This window comes from Dipodomys spectabilis, unplaced genomic scaffold (genome assembly GCF_019054845.1).
Source record: "Dipodomys spectabilis isolate Male_0828 unplaced genomic scaffold, ASM1905484v1 ptg000002l, whole genome shotgun sequence".
In the NCBI taxonomy this organism is placed as follows: Eukaryota; Metazoa; Chordata; class Mammalia; order Rodentia; family Heteromyidae; genus Dipodomys; species Dipodomys spectabilis.
In genome coordinates this window covers 8,714,307-8,727,172 of record NW_024870679.1, presented here as the reverse complement: position 1 = coordinate 8,727,172, position 12,866 = coordinate 8,714,307, and the positions used below count along the sequence as shown (strand labels likewise).

Genomic DNA, 12,866 nt, shown 5'->3' with positions numbered 1-12,866 from the left:
ACCAACCGAAAAAACATAAAGTCTGAAGAGATATTTTCTTTAATACTAGAATTGCTTCAGCGTGAGAGGCTGGATCGGGTATTAAGACTGTATGAATTTTGTTGGTTTGTTTTTGTTGGTCATGGGGCTTGAACGCCAGGACCGGGTGCTGTCTCTGTTCTCCTAGCGCTCAACCACTTGGAGCCACAGCACCATTTCCAGTTTTCTGGTGGTTCATTGGAGAGAAGAATCTCAAGGACAATCCTGCCCCAGCTGGCTTTGAAGCACGATCCTCAGATCTCAGCCTCCCGAGTAGCTAAGATTACAGATGTGAGCCACCAACTCCTGGCAAAGACTGAATTTTTTTTCTTTATAAATGCGGTTTCATCCCATTTCTCTTTTTTACAAGGTGCCAAACTAATTTAAGAATAAATGGATAAATGGCACTGGTTCCACACTGGTAAAGACTCAATGAATCCCTGCTTGCTAATAAGCCAAGATCCCTGGAAACACAAACAACCTAAAGTGGCTCCCTTTGGGGGCTCCATGAACTAGAGACCTCCCGAATGTTAATTTATATTCATTTGACAAAGAATGTGGCAGAGGCATCTGGAAGTCAGTGTGTTGGGGCCCACAGCACTTCCAGGCTGAAGGCTGTAACAAATAGCTGGCTGTTTTAAATTGCAAGCAATGCCAATGTGAAAAATGTCAGGCTGTTTACAAGTCCCCAAGTGGTGCTGTTTTGTGGTGCTCAAGTATAATAAGGTTTGAAGTATAAATAGAAAATGGTGACCAGTGGCTTTCTGTCTCCACTTAGAGCAGAAAAGCAAAGCAAAGGATTTAAGTCAAAGAGAAAGATTCCAGATGCTGTGGTCATTAAATGGTAGACTATATGATCGAAGCTGCTCTGTCATAGCATTCCCTGATTTTTTTTCTAAAATGGGAACATATTTCTAACTTTCAGTCTTGGAGACAGAAGAAATGATGACATAAAGCTCTGAATTTAAATGCCTTTATCTCTGTAATTACGGAAAATCTCCAAGGTATCATTAATGTGCAAACACATTCCCCCAAATGGCTTTTTTTTTTCCTTGAAAATCTGGACACTAAGATTAGAACTTCAACAACAAAAATTAAAAACATGTTAATTCAATAGCAATCATCACTGAAAAAACATGAGCCAGGTGCATCTTAATTCAAAAAGCGACAGGTGGAGTTAAAATTCCTTTGTGCAACTAGGTAAAGATAATTAAAAAAATAAAGATTAAAAAGTGTGCTGGGTGCTAGTGGTTTATGCCTATAATTTGAGGCTGAGATCTGAGATCTGTAAGACAATCTTATCTCCAGTTAACCACTGAAAAGCCAGAAACAGAGATGTGGCTCAAGTGGTAGAGTGGTAGTGTTGCACAAAATAAGCTAAGGAACAGTGCCCAAGTACATTCATTTTTTGTGTGTGTGCGAGAGTGCTGAAAAGTATTTTGGGGCAAAGAAAAGAGTACTTAAAGAAATTAAGTAAGACACTTATTAACTGCTCTGATTACTTCACTGAGGTAAAATCCCACCTTAATAACCTAAATCTTCTTTCCAGTCAATACATTTTGATAAAGAGGATAAGTATTATGTTCTATTCCCATGATTTATTATCTCTTGCTAAGAAATAGTTTAATTCAGGCTATTGGGCTAGATTTGAGACTGTGTCCTATCTATATTGAGCGCTACTAGAAATTGCAATTACTCATACATATTCCCCCTGCCAAAAATCTAAGATTTTCATTCTGAGGTAAATAACAGTTATAAAGTCAAAAAAAATCTTAATTTTCAAATATCTTAAAACTTAAAATGTAGTTCATTGCAAATACTAAAATACCTGTGGGGCAGTGTATTAAACTCACTATCATAATTATATTTCTAGTTCGAATTAATACTCAAAAGTTCTTATGCTATGATAACTTATGGGTGGTTAGTTCATTTAATTAAAATCCCTGGGTTTAAAATTGGATGTTACAACATAGAGGTTATGTGTTAATGTCAATTTCTCTGTGAGTTTTCTGTTTCATTATCATTATTGTCTTTCATTCATTTAGGCAAATGAAAACTATCTTTAGTGACACCAGTGAACTGAGATACATTGGATCGTGGCAACTTCCATGTATTGAAATGTAATCAGAAATCTAAAATGAGATCATTTGGAATTGTAATCAATGGATATATTTCTATGCACTTGGTAAAGTGTAAGCATACACATAAGAAATGAATCTTTAGAAAAATAAAGGAAAGCCACATACCTGTGGTCCAACCACACCTCCTGGTCCAGGGGGACCTGTCTTGCCTTGAAATCCCTAAGGAAACAAAAGCATAATCTATAAAACCTGGAGGAAGAATTAAATGTAGAGATTTAACTTGACAATGGGATTGCTACTTAAGATAAAAGAAAGTCATCTTTTGGGTAGAAACTCTTCTTTTCAAATATTAAGTATAAGTTATACTGTCCAGTTCTCCTAAAACTCAATTTGTTTTGCTCTCCCACATATCAAGTTATGATGAAGCTACCACTTTCAGTAAGCTTTTAAAAAATTAAGTTAATATGATGAAGCTGGTGTCAAAATATGGACTTTATTTTTTTTCTTTAGTAATGTAGTCCAGGCCAAAGAATATATAAAAATTTAACCTAGTGACAACATCTATATGGATGAAGTAATTCATAATTTAAACATATTGATTTTTTTTCCTTCCTTCCTTCCTTCCTTCTTACCTTCCTTCTTTCCTTCCTTCCTTTCCCTTCCTTCCTTCCTTCCTTCCTTTCTTCGTTTCTTTTTGCTGTTAATACTTGAGGTTTGATCTCAGGGCTTGTGCTGAATAGGCAAGTACTCTACCACTTGAATCCTGTCTCAGCCTTTTTTGCATTTCAGTTATTTTTCAGATATGACCTCGAGTCAGTAGTCCAGGTCAGCCTCAAACTGCAATCCTCCTAATGATGACTCTCACATAACTGAGATTTCTGTGTGCACCCTTCTGGCAAGAGTATCTATTGAGTCAGGGTTTTTGCTAACTCTTACTAGCCAGATTTGTCTCAAATATTACAGGGACCCCAAATAGATTTCTCTTATTTTAAACATCCAAAGTAAAGGGTAAGCCATGTGCTGGTGGCTCACTCCTAAAAATCTAGGTACTAAGGAAGCTGAAATCTTGAGGATCCCAGTTCAATGCCAGCTGGGGCAAGAATGTCCTTGAGACTCTTACTGTCAATTGTCTACCGAAAAAATATGGAGGCAGAGCTGTGGCTCGAGGGGTAGAGTACTATCCTTGAGCAAAAAAAAAATGTTCAGGGACAACATCCAGGCTCTTAGCTCAAGCCCAAAGGCTTGCACACGCGTGCGCGCGCACACACACACAGAACAAGACAAAAAAGAAAAAAAAAGTGACTTATTTCAAAATACATGGTCATGATAAAGGAAGATTAAAAAAATAGTTCTTCCAACTCCCAAGTTTCAAATGGAGCTGTATTCTCAATAGTTAAGCCAATTAATGCTGAGGAAAATAATAAGAAAATTTCTTTCCTGAGCCTCCACAATTAGTCATTTAATCCTTATGAAACTCTCAAAAGATAGTCTCTTCTCCTATTCCTGTAAAACTCATCTTATACAAAAGGTAATTTTCTTTTTTTCTCGGCAATTACAACACTTTTCCAATCAAATTCATTCACTTGTCCACATTAGCTAGAATCACCATCTCCCATCTCACAGAAAGACAGCCAAAACAAGTAATAAGTATGCATCAAGCAACATTAGTGGCAAAGTTCAGCCGAGTCTGCATCTCTAGTCACATCTTCAGCTTTGAAAACATGTCCTTTCTAGCTGTGCTGATTGTCCCTTTGTCTTTGAAGTGCTACACACTACATATTTGTGTGAAATGTTCACTTGATTTGCATTACCATCTTTCCAACAGTTATTCAGTAAGTGTGACTTGAAGGGGATGATCTAATTCTCAACCTCAAAAAGTTGAAAATTTTATAGAGCTTTTTGTCTTAGTAACTATGAGATCAATAGCACACAGAAACAGTTATACTAATAGATTGAAATTCATTGATTAATTAATTTGCAATCCACACATGTACTGGTATATTCATTTTCTTGTTGCCCATGTGTGCAGATCTTAGATATATACATATGTATATGTGTATATGGATATATACATATATATGTATACATATATATACATATATATATTGTAGCCCACGTGTGAAGGTCTTAGGTTTGTGTGTGTGTGTGTGTATATATATATATATATATATATATATATATACATATACATATACTTATATATACATATATATATATAAATATATATACACACACACATATATAAATACAGTGGGGAAAGCGAACTACTCAAGCTGGTATTAAAGCTTAACATTGTCCATGTGATGCTGGCTTTGCAAGCATACAGAATTAGAGAGTGATGAGGCTGCAGACATTTCCAGCCACATTTCAAGTGGTCTGGGGGATCATGCAATGTCTGCCATGGTTAGAATCCCTACCAGCGTCCCCCAGCTGGGGACTGTGAGGGGGAAGCTGAAAATGCAAGAAAGGTCAGGAAACTAGAGGTGCCATGTACATGGAATATCTGACAAGGAAAGCTGCAGACAGCAAATGAATACAACCAGCCTGAGAGAGAGGACATGAGTATTACAAAAGCAAAGGTCATAGGAACAAGGCTGCCCAAGTCATGTAGTGTCCACAGTCCCACCAGCATGTGCCTTGAACACCAAGCCCAGAGCTATAAGTTTTAATGTCTACCCCACAAGGTTTTGGTCTTGCCTTGGTTTCATCTCTTATTCCCGTACCTTGTTGCACTGTTTTGGAATGGTACTGTTTATACTGTGCAATTGTGCATCTGGAGTATGTAACATACTTGTATCTTTAGAGATTTACAGCTCAGAATCTACCTTGAGTGTAATTTGAGACAGTGTTTGAACTATGGGGATTCACTGACATTGACTGAATTAGTTTTGAATTACAAGGTGGACATGAGCCTTTTGGCTCAAGTCAAAAGGCTTATATTTGGCTTAATTTTAAGGAAGAGCTTGATGAGTGGTAAATTTATGATCTGGATTATAATTTGACCGGATACAGAGATACCTAGGAAACTGGTCAAGCACATCCCTGGATATATCTGTAGTAATATTTCCAGACAGAATTAACCACATGGGTAACACCTCCCTGAACATAGTTTTAACTATCCAATAGACGGGGAACTGGTGGAAAAAAAGAGGAAAGAAAGAAGAGTGCTCACTATGACTGGCCTTCCCCTCTCTCCTTCCTGGCATCCATGAGATAACCAGCCTCTTCCACACATGGTCCCACTGCCCCAGGTCCTGAAACTGGAGCTATGGATCTTGGATGGAAACTTCTAGGATCATTAGCTAATATAAATCTTCCTTCTTTCAAGTATGTGTGTCAGGTATTTTGTTGCAGGAATGTAATGTTGAACACAATTGGTTACAGTTGTCAGATAAAATTAAATTATATACATTTTTTTCAGTCTACATTTTCCTTTTAAACATTTGATACAGTTTCTGGTGCATTGCCCCTAATGGTTCTGACATCATCAACCATGTCATCCTTGTGGAATTGGAGGAATTGTTCTGCTATTATTCTCACAACATGCGTTTGTTTTGTATCTTTCTTTTCTTTTAGATAGGAAGAAGGTGATAAGTTTGGGAGTTATGTATCTGTCAATAGATCTCAGAGAAAGGGTCAAGGACAAACCCTGGTGGAACTATTCAAAATACAAGGGTGCCTCCCCTGTCTATTCAATCTTAAAACTCTGGTCTCAATAATAAGATTAATCATATCAATTCATACTCTGTTTTTTCCAATTTGACTGAGTATAAGCTTTGCTTTACTTATGCATTTATTTAAAGATATTAATAGAGATCCAATGCAATTCATGTACCCTATTGTCCTAGAAATGGTAATTTGATTGTTAGTGATGAAGTTATCCTTTATGACCTGCGGAGGTAGTAGAAATAGGAAATTTCAATCAAGAAAATGCTGCTACTTACAGTTTCCCCACGTTGCCCAGGGTGTCCTGGAAGCCCATCTTTCCCAGGGGGCCCCTGAAATCACAAATATTAAACACTCCATGCCATCAATAGTTCCTGGATTATCATTTAAATGCAGTATATTTAAACAGTTGTCCTTTATACCATCACTTAATGTTCTGTTTATTTTGCAGATGTTCAGGAGAATTTATATATAAGTGCATAAGTCTGCTAATATAATTCTCTAGCTCTAACTGAGGCTAATTTTTTAAAAAATAGAATATATTCCAAACATGTTTTGTAACTGGGCTCTTTATACATTGAAATAAGGATAACAGAGAAAGCTAGTGTCCTCTAGTGGTGATCTGTAGTTTTAACCAAAATAAGAAAGAAATGACAAAACAACAACAACAAAAACCACCAAAACAATGCACTGTACCCCTTAATCTGTTTTCAGTAAAGGAAACAATATGCTAGGATTAAGTCTACATGTCACCAGATCCAACTTTTCCTTCAGATTGTCTAAAATTGCCCTTGGAAAGCAAAAAGTTAAGTACTAAAGAGCAAATCTGTTGTGCTATTTATTCCAATTACTGCTATTTATGGCATTTAATGCCCTATCTTTTTCAGGTCATGGGGATTAATAAAAGAAATTATCTAATTATGTAACGCAAACTGCCAAGTTCCTATATTTTAGTGACATAGTAGCAAGAGATTCCTTCCTGATTTGTCTTGTAGATTACTTATTTGCCCCCAGAATCTGTTATTTAGGAATTCAAATGTCAAAACATGGTTAACAGGGAAGAAAAGAAATATTCTCAACTCCCTGAGAAATTGAATATGGATTCAATAGTGACACTTTTAATGATAATAGACTAATCTATTATAACATGACAATTATGGAAATAAATTTTCATATATATGTATATATATGAAATAAATATATATGTATATATTTGAAATAAATATGTATATATATATATATATATATATATATTTCTTTTTTTTTTTTTTTTGGTCAGTCATGGGACCTGAACTCAGGGCCTGGGTGCTGTCTCAGCTCTTCAGCTCAAGGCTAGGACACTACAGCTTGAGCCACAGCGCCACCTTGGCTTTTTCTGCTTATGTGGTACTGAGGAATAGAACCCAGGGCTTCATCCATGCAAAGCAAGCGTGTATGTGTTTGTGTGTGTGTGTGTGTGTGTGTGTGTGTGTGTGTGTGTGTGCATTTACACAGTGGGTCTGAACCAAAGATTTAGTTCAAAAATACTATCAATTTCACAGATAGCATTCTTGTACCAATTTCACCTAAGTAACACTTCTTTGGAGTTGCTAGTGGAGACACAGGCACTCTTGTTCTCTGATCACATCTGCATTGCACATTGTCATGGGAATTACCAGATTTAATTAAAAACTGCTTTCTATTTCACAGAAGCATGGCTTGTTCATGTTTTTCAGGACCACCGCAGTGATTCTATTGTAATTCCTCTCCTTTCAAGACTGGACTGTTTCTAATAAAGAGTGTTTAACTATATTTCTTAGGTTTCCTTTCAAAAACATAAGACAATGGATCAATGCATTAGTCTCTAGGTATATAGCAATGTCATACTCCTCTCTGCTCTCAGTTTTGACATAAAACATAGAAACTGTTCACTACTAGAATCTTTCATCTACATCAAGTTTCTCAGAACATCAAATATCAACAATTTTTCTTCTTTGTCGCTATTTTAAGTCAGATGGGAATGAATGTTTTCTAATTTAGGTCAATACTGAAGGTTTTACTAAATATAGAGCATGCCCTCCAAAGTAAATGTGGGTCCATTTCCCCCCCAATAGAAAAAATAGCTCTAAGGTGAAGTATATCATAATCACTAAACAAGAGACCCATTTCCAACACATTCATAAATATAGACAGCTAATACCTCTGCTGTTTGCTGACAGAGATGATCAGCATTAGGTTGATGTGCACTTTACGTATATTGATATTCAGTTCAAGTTATTCATGATAGTATGTACCCATGTGACTTTACTAGGATTCTATCATGATAACTAAGCATAAGAAAAAGATGTAGAACTTTATCCTGAACATCAAACATTTGAATGCATTTCATTCACTCTTAACTTTCAAAAGCAATATTTGCATTGGTTTACTTTTTTAATTTCTTTCAAGCTAGTATACTAGCTCTTCGATGTTTGACCAGTGAATAACTTCTCTTTTTCAACTCATCTGTACTTCTCTTATAAAATTTAATCCTTTAAAATAGAGATTGTAGATGTAAATGATGTCATTTAGGGATGGGCATTACAAGATGTTTAGTTATGATCTTAGTTTCAGGGAATAGAGCTAATGGCTTTAAGATTAACCATTATCATTTATCTTGACTTAAGTCTGCATTTTTAATATAAGCAATGACTCTTAATTGTAGTGGCTTGATATTACCATTTAATAAAATAAAGCAAACCAATTGTCATGAGATTTCAAAAAGTTTAAGCATTATTTAAAGGACAACTACTATTCATTAAAATCTGCTGCCTTTTTATCTACTGGGTAAAAATCAGAGACAATTCATAAAAAGAAAATATAAATAGTTGTCTAAGAATATTTCTTCTCTTCTAATTTCCAATTTTCTTAGAATATTCCTTGTGTGTGTACATGCACACACACTCATGCAAGCATGTACCTTCCTGAGCAAATTAATTCCTGGTACCATAAAGATATACTACTTAGTATGTAGATTAATCTTCTTCCTTCACCTCCATTTTTTATTTTTATGCCAAAGAGATAAAGGTATTTTTTCCAACTACATAAAAACAATGCCAGAGAAATTGTGGGTACTTCTTATTTCATGCTTTAATATTTCATTCTACAGAAAAGAGTATAAAAGCCATTCTGTTTAGCCATGAGAGCAGTATTTCTAACAGTGTCGTGTCATTCCAAGTAGGCTACATGCATCTTGAGTGTAGGTATTTATTATGCTGCTAGTACCCCTTAGAGATAAGAATGAATGCATGGTGATCAATGGCTCACCCTGCCAGAAAGACACTTAAAAGAATAGACTGATAAAAGTCTCAGGAGACATGATGCAAATGTTTCTTTTTTAAAGAATCAATATCATGTGATATCAGGAAAATAATTCATACCCACATAGGTGAGTATAAATGGAAAGAAAAGGTTGTATATCTCATGACATTTTTTGTTACTAAACATTATTGAAGCATATGGCTTCAAAATACCTGTTGTTGATATTGCAGGGCTATATTGGATTAAGAAGCTGACCAGATTGCAAATGAAAGGTAAACAATAACAGCTGAACATCAGAGACTATGCTCTTTTCCCATGAACATGTAAGTATAAAAATAATGTGTTACAATTAATTTGTAAAGAGCTGTGATGATGATATTCTAAAGAACATTTCTGTGGGATAATTTTATGAAAGAGCTATTATTCAGTAAGGGTTTTCCTTGTATTTTCTCACAATGCATTATACACACAAAAACAATATGAATGAATTATTAAATGAATCTTCACGGCATGTAAATACCAGAATGCTGAAAGGAAAACTGGGGAAATAGTAAATGAAGGAAGATGAGAAGATTCCATTTAATAATGGACAATAAAAGTGAGTTTTATAAATAGGCAATATTTGTTATCTGATAACAGTTTTACTGCCTTAAATTATATTCATTGCAATAGAGATTAGTTAACAAATTTAGATAGACAGACAGATAGATAGATAGATACATAGATAGATACCTTCAGGTGACTGGTATATTGTCAAGAGTACTTAATAAGAGGAATTTAAGTTAAATTCAGCTTAGTATTTATAAATGAAATACAGGATATGAACTTTGTACATTAAAATACATTCTTTGACACATTAAATGGAATTTTACTTTATAGAGAATTTTACCAATCTTTACATCTAAAAACTATTTAAATTGTAAACTAAGCCCTCCAAAAAGTGAAAACAATATCAAATGAAGAAAAAGAGGACCTGTGACACTTACAGGGGGGCCTTTGGGTCCTGGGAATCCGACTGGACCCTGAGGTCCTTGAGGGCCCTGAAAATTAAAACAAAAAAGGGGGGACATTTTATCAATGTGTTTAAAAAGCCATAATCTATCATGTGCAGATTATTTCTACAGACTAAATACAACATGGTGTCCAACTTCTACAGAGGAATAGAAGAGTGGTTATGCAACTTCATCATCACCCATAATCACATGGCTGGATCTTTTTCATGTGATGGAATCCCCTTCAAATCAGTACTCCTATCATAGGGATAATTTCAATATTTACAGCTCTTATATACAATGAATAGCATGTACATTGCAATGAAAAGTTTGACTGATTTGGTTTTTTACTTAAACATTGGATAGAAACATTTATGAAATATATTTCGATTCAATTCTTTAGCACTCCAAAAGAAAAATGATGTCTAAAATTACCTCTATCAAAATTCTGGCTCCAGGAACACATGACCCAAAGAAAAGTATGCAATTATCTCAACAAGATCATAAAAGATATTTCTAATTAGGCCAGCTATGTTGTGGCATTTTCGCTATCATTTATAACTTGTGTGTCTAATATATCAGGCATTTTTCTAGACAAGCTAAAAAAAGAACTTTATTGTACAATTATTCTTATTAAGATTCAATCCAAATATATATTTATATTGTTATTCCTGTTTAATGCTTAATTGGCTGTATTATTCAACTCTCACTTACATGTCTTTCAAAAGCATATAGCAGACCCAGTTACAATGATTGAACTGGGGGCAGAAAAAGAAGAGAAAAAGATAACATGTCCAAAATATAGTCCTAGTTCTCAAATGAAGATATGTAAAATGGAAGATAATATAAGTAATATTTTCTAAGTAATACAATTAGGATAGGATTTACCTATTTTCTAATTAAAAATGAAACTTACTGGCATTGGTCTTTAACAGAATTTGCTTTTGAGTTACTACTTTATAAATTAAGCTTTCATAAGGAAAATTCACATTACCAGTTCTCCTCCAATGCTACCACAGAAACCAACACAATTTTTTTTTTTTTACTATTACCAGCATTTATCCTAACATCAAAATTAATGTGACATAAAATTACCAAAGCACTGGGGAAATGTAAAGAATTTATATGTTTAAAAAATCTCATTAAACTAGAAAATACCGATTTTCAAAAGCTTATCATAAAAATCATAAACAAAAATCTATTTAAGCATAAAATTTTCAGACAGAATGCTTTAAATTTTGTGAATAACCCTGTTTTCCTAATTTCTTAAATGTCCTTGCTTTACCAAACTTTCATAGGTGTCAGAAGAATTAAATTTCATTTTAATTCCTTTAAGGAAACAAAAATAAATCTCTAGGAAACTAGATTTTGATTTGTGAATTCCATCGAAAAATGTTCACAGGTTCTTTAGTGTTAATCAAAATATAATATCCCATTCATATCTGAGGTTATACGTTACTCACTACCAGGTACCTGCTCCTAACTGTACTGTGAAAGTGGTAAGTGGAAGATTCTAGATGTAAACGATCAACATGTTTTAAACTATGCCCCATTGTGATTAACATGATGAAACCTTATGCTATGGGGTTCAGGAGAACCCCAGATGTAACTCACCCTCTGTTCAGAATATCCACAGTACATCTACGACATACTTGTCAGCCATTCAGCCTGGGCTAACATGGTACTGCTGTGTTTGTGTTCAAGCCCCCATTATTTTACTTAATAATAACCTCAAAGCACAGGAGGAACGATATTATTAATTTTTCAATAGTGCGCTACAGTTCTTCTAGTACATTTTAGTTGTTCTTGTTAACTCTTATGGTGCCTAATTTATCATCTAAACTTGATTATAGGCATATCTGAATAGGAAAAGGCAGAGTTCATTCAGTGCAGAGTTCAGTTGGCAGCATTCAGTGCTGGCTGCTGTTTCCAGTACCCCCTGCTCTAGTCTATTCTAGTACAAGTTTATAAAAACTGTGTAAAGACTGTTTTGGAACCCATTTGGATTACCCAAGCCTACTGAGAGTTGAACTGTAGGTAAATCGTGAAAACGTTTAATATGCTGTAAATCTTGCAAGAGTGTTATTTAGGTCAAAAATTACTCACTTATAGATGTACAAAACACCATGTTGACAATGAACTTTACAACTTGGGGTGGGGGAGGGAGTAGTTGGGGAGGTGGGGAGGTAGGGGCAAAACAAAGAAGGGGGTAACAATGCCTGATAGGAAATGTACTCATTACCTTACTCGTGTAACTGTAACGCCTCTGTATAGTCTTTACAATAAAAAATATAAAAAATTTTAAAAATGACTAATTTATGTAAACTTGAGTTTTATTTTTATATCTACCCTTTTGTTATTTTGGTTTAGTTTTGGTTTCCTAAATTTAGCAAACTCAGGCTAATTAGAAGCTACAACTGATACTTTAACAAAGACATAGTTAGCAAATCAGTAGTATGAGGGGTCATGTTTAACTAGAAGAATTTCCTAAAGAATTTAGATAGCTATGTATGTATGTATATATGTATGCATGATGCATTCATGCATGTTGGTAGACAGATGATAGATGTACACAAAACACATACATATGTCATATATATAGTTAACTATCGATATGTTAGTTAAAGATGTAGTAATTTAAATGGTCAAAAATAAGTGTCATTTTCTCTAATTGAATGACACTAATCTACTTCAATATACCTATTCATATATTTTAAAAAAACATTATGATATGAAAATACTTATATCATTCTTTAACTGTGTGCTTAAGACAAACTAAAATAATTCATAATATTCAAAAATGCTTGCCAATAAATGAGGTCAAGTCAGA

The 12,866-nt window shown here is 34.4% G+C and overlaps 1 protein-coding gene across 4 annotated transcripts in view; it reads right to left on the bottom strand.

Moving 5' to 3' along the window:
* Window positions 1-12,866, bottom strand: part of Col11a1 (collagen type XI alpha 1 chain) — a 170,504-nt gene that overhangs the window by 60,806 nt on the left and 96,832 nt on the right. For all 4 annotated transcript variants that reach the window (XM_042678073.1, XM_042678088.1, XM_042678065.1 and 1 more), the window contains 3 exons: window positions 10,031-10,084; window positions 6,044-6,097; window positions 2,265-2,318 (listed from right to left, as the gene is read on the bottom strand). In XM_042678073.1, the coding sequence (XP_042534007.1) occupies window positions 2,265-2,318; window positions 6,044-6,097; window positions 10,031-10,084 (162 nt within the window). The remainder of the gene's footprint in view (window positions 1-2,264; window positions 2,319-6,043; window positions 6,098-10,030; window positions 10,085-12,866) is intronic.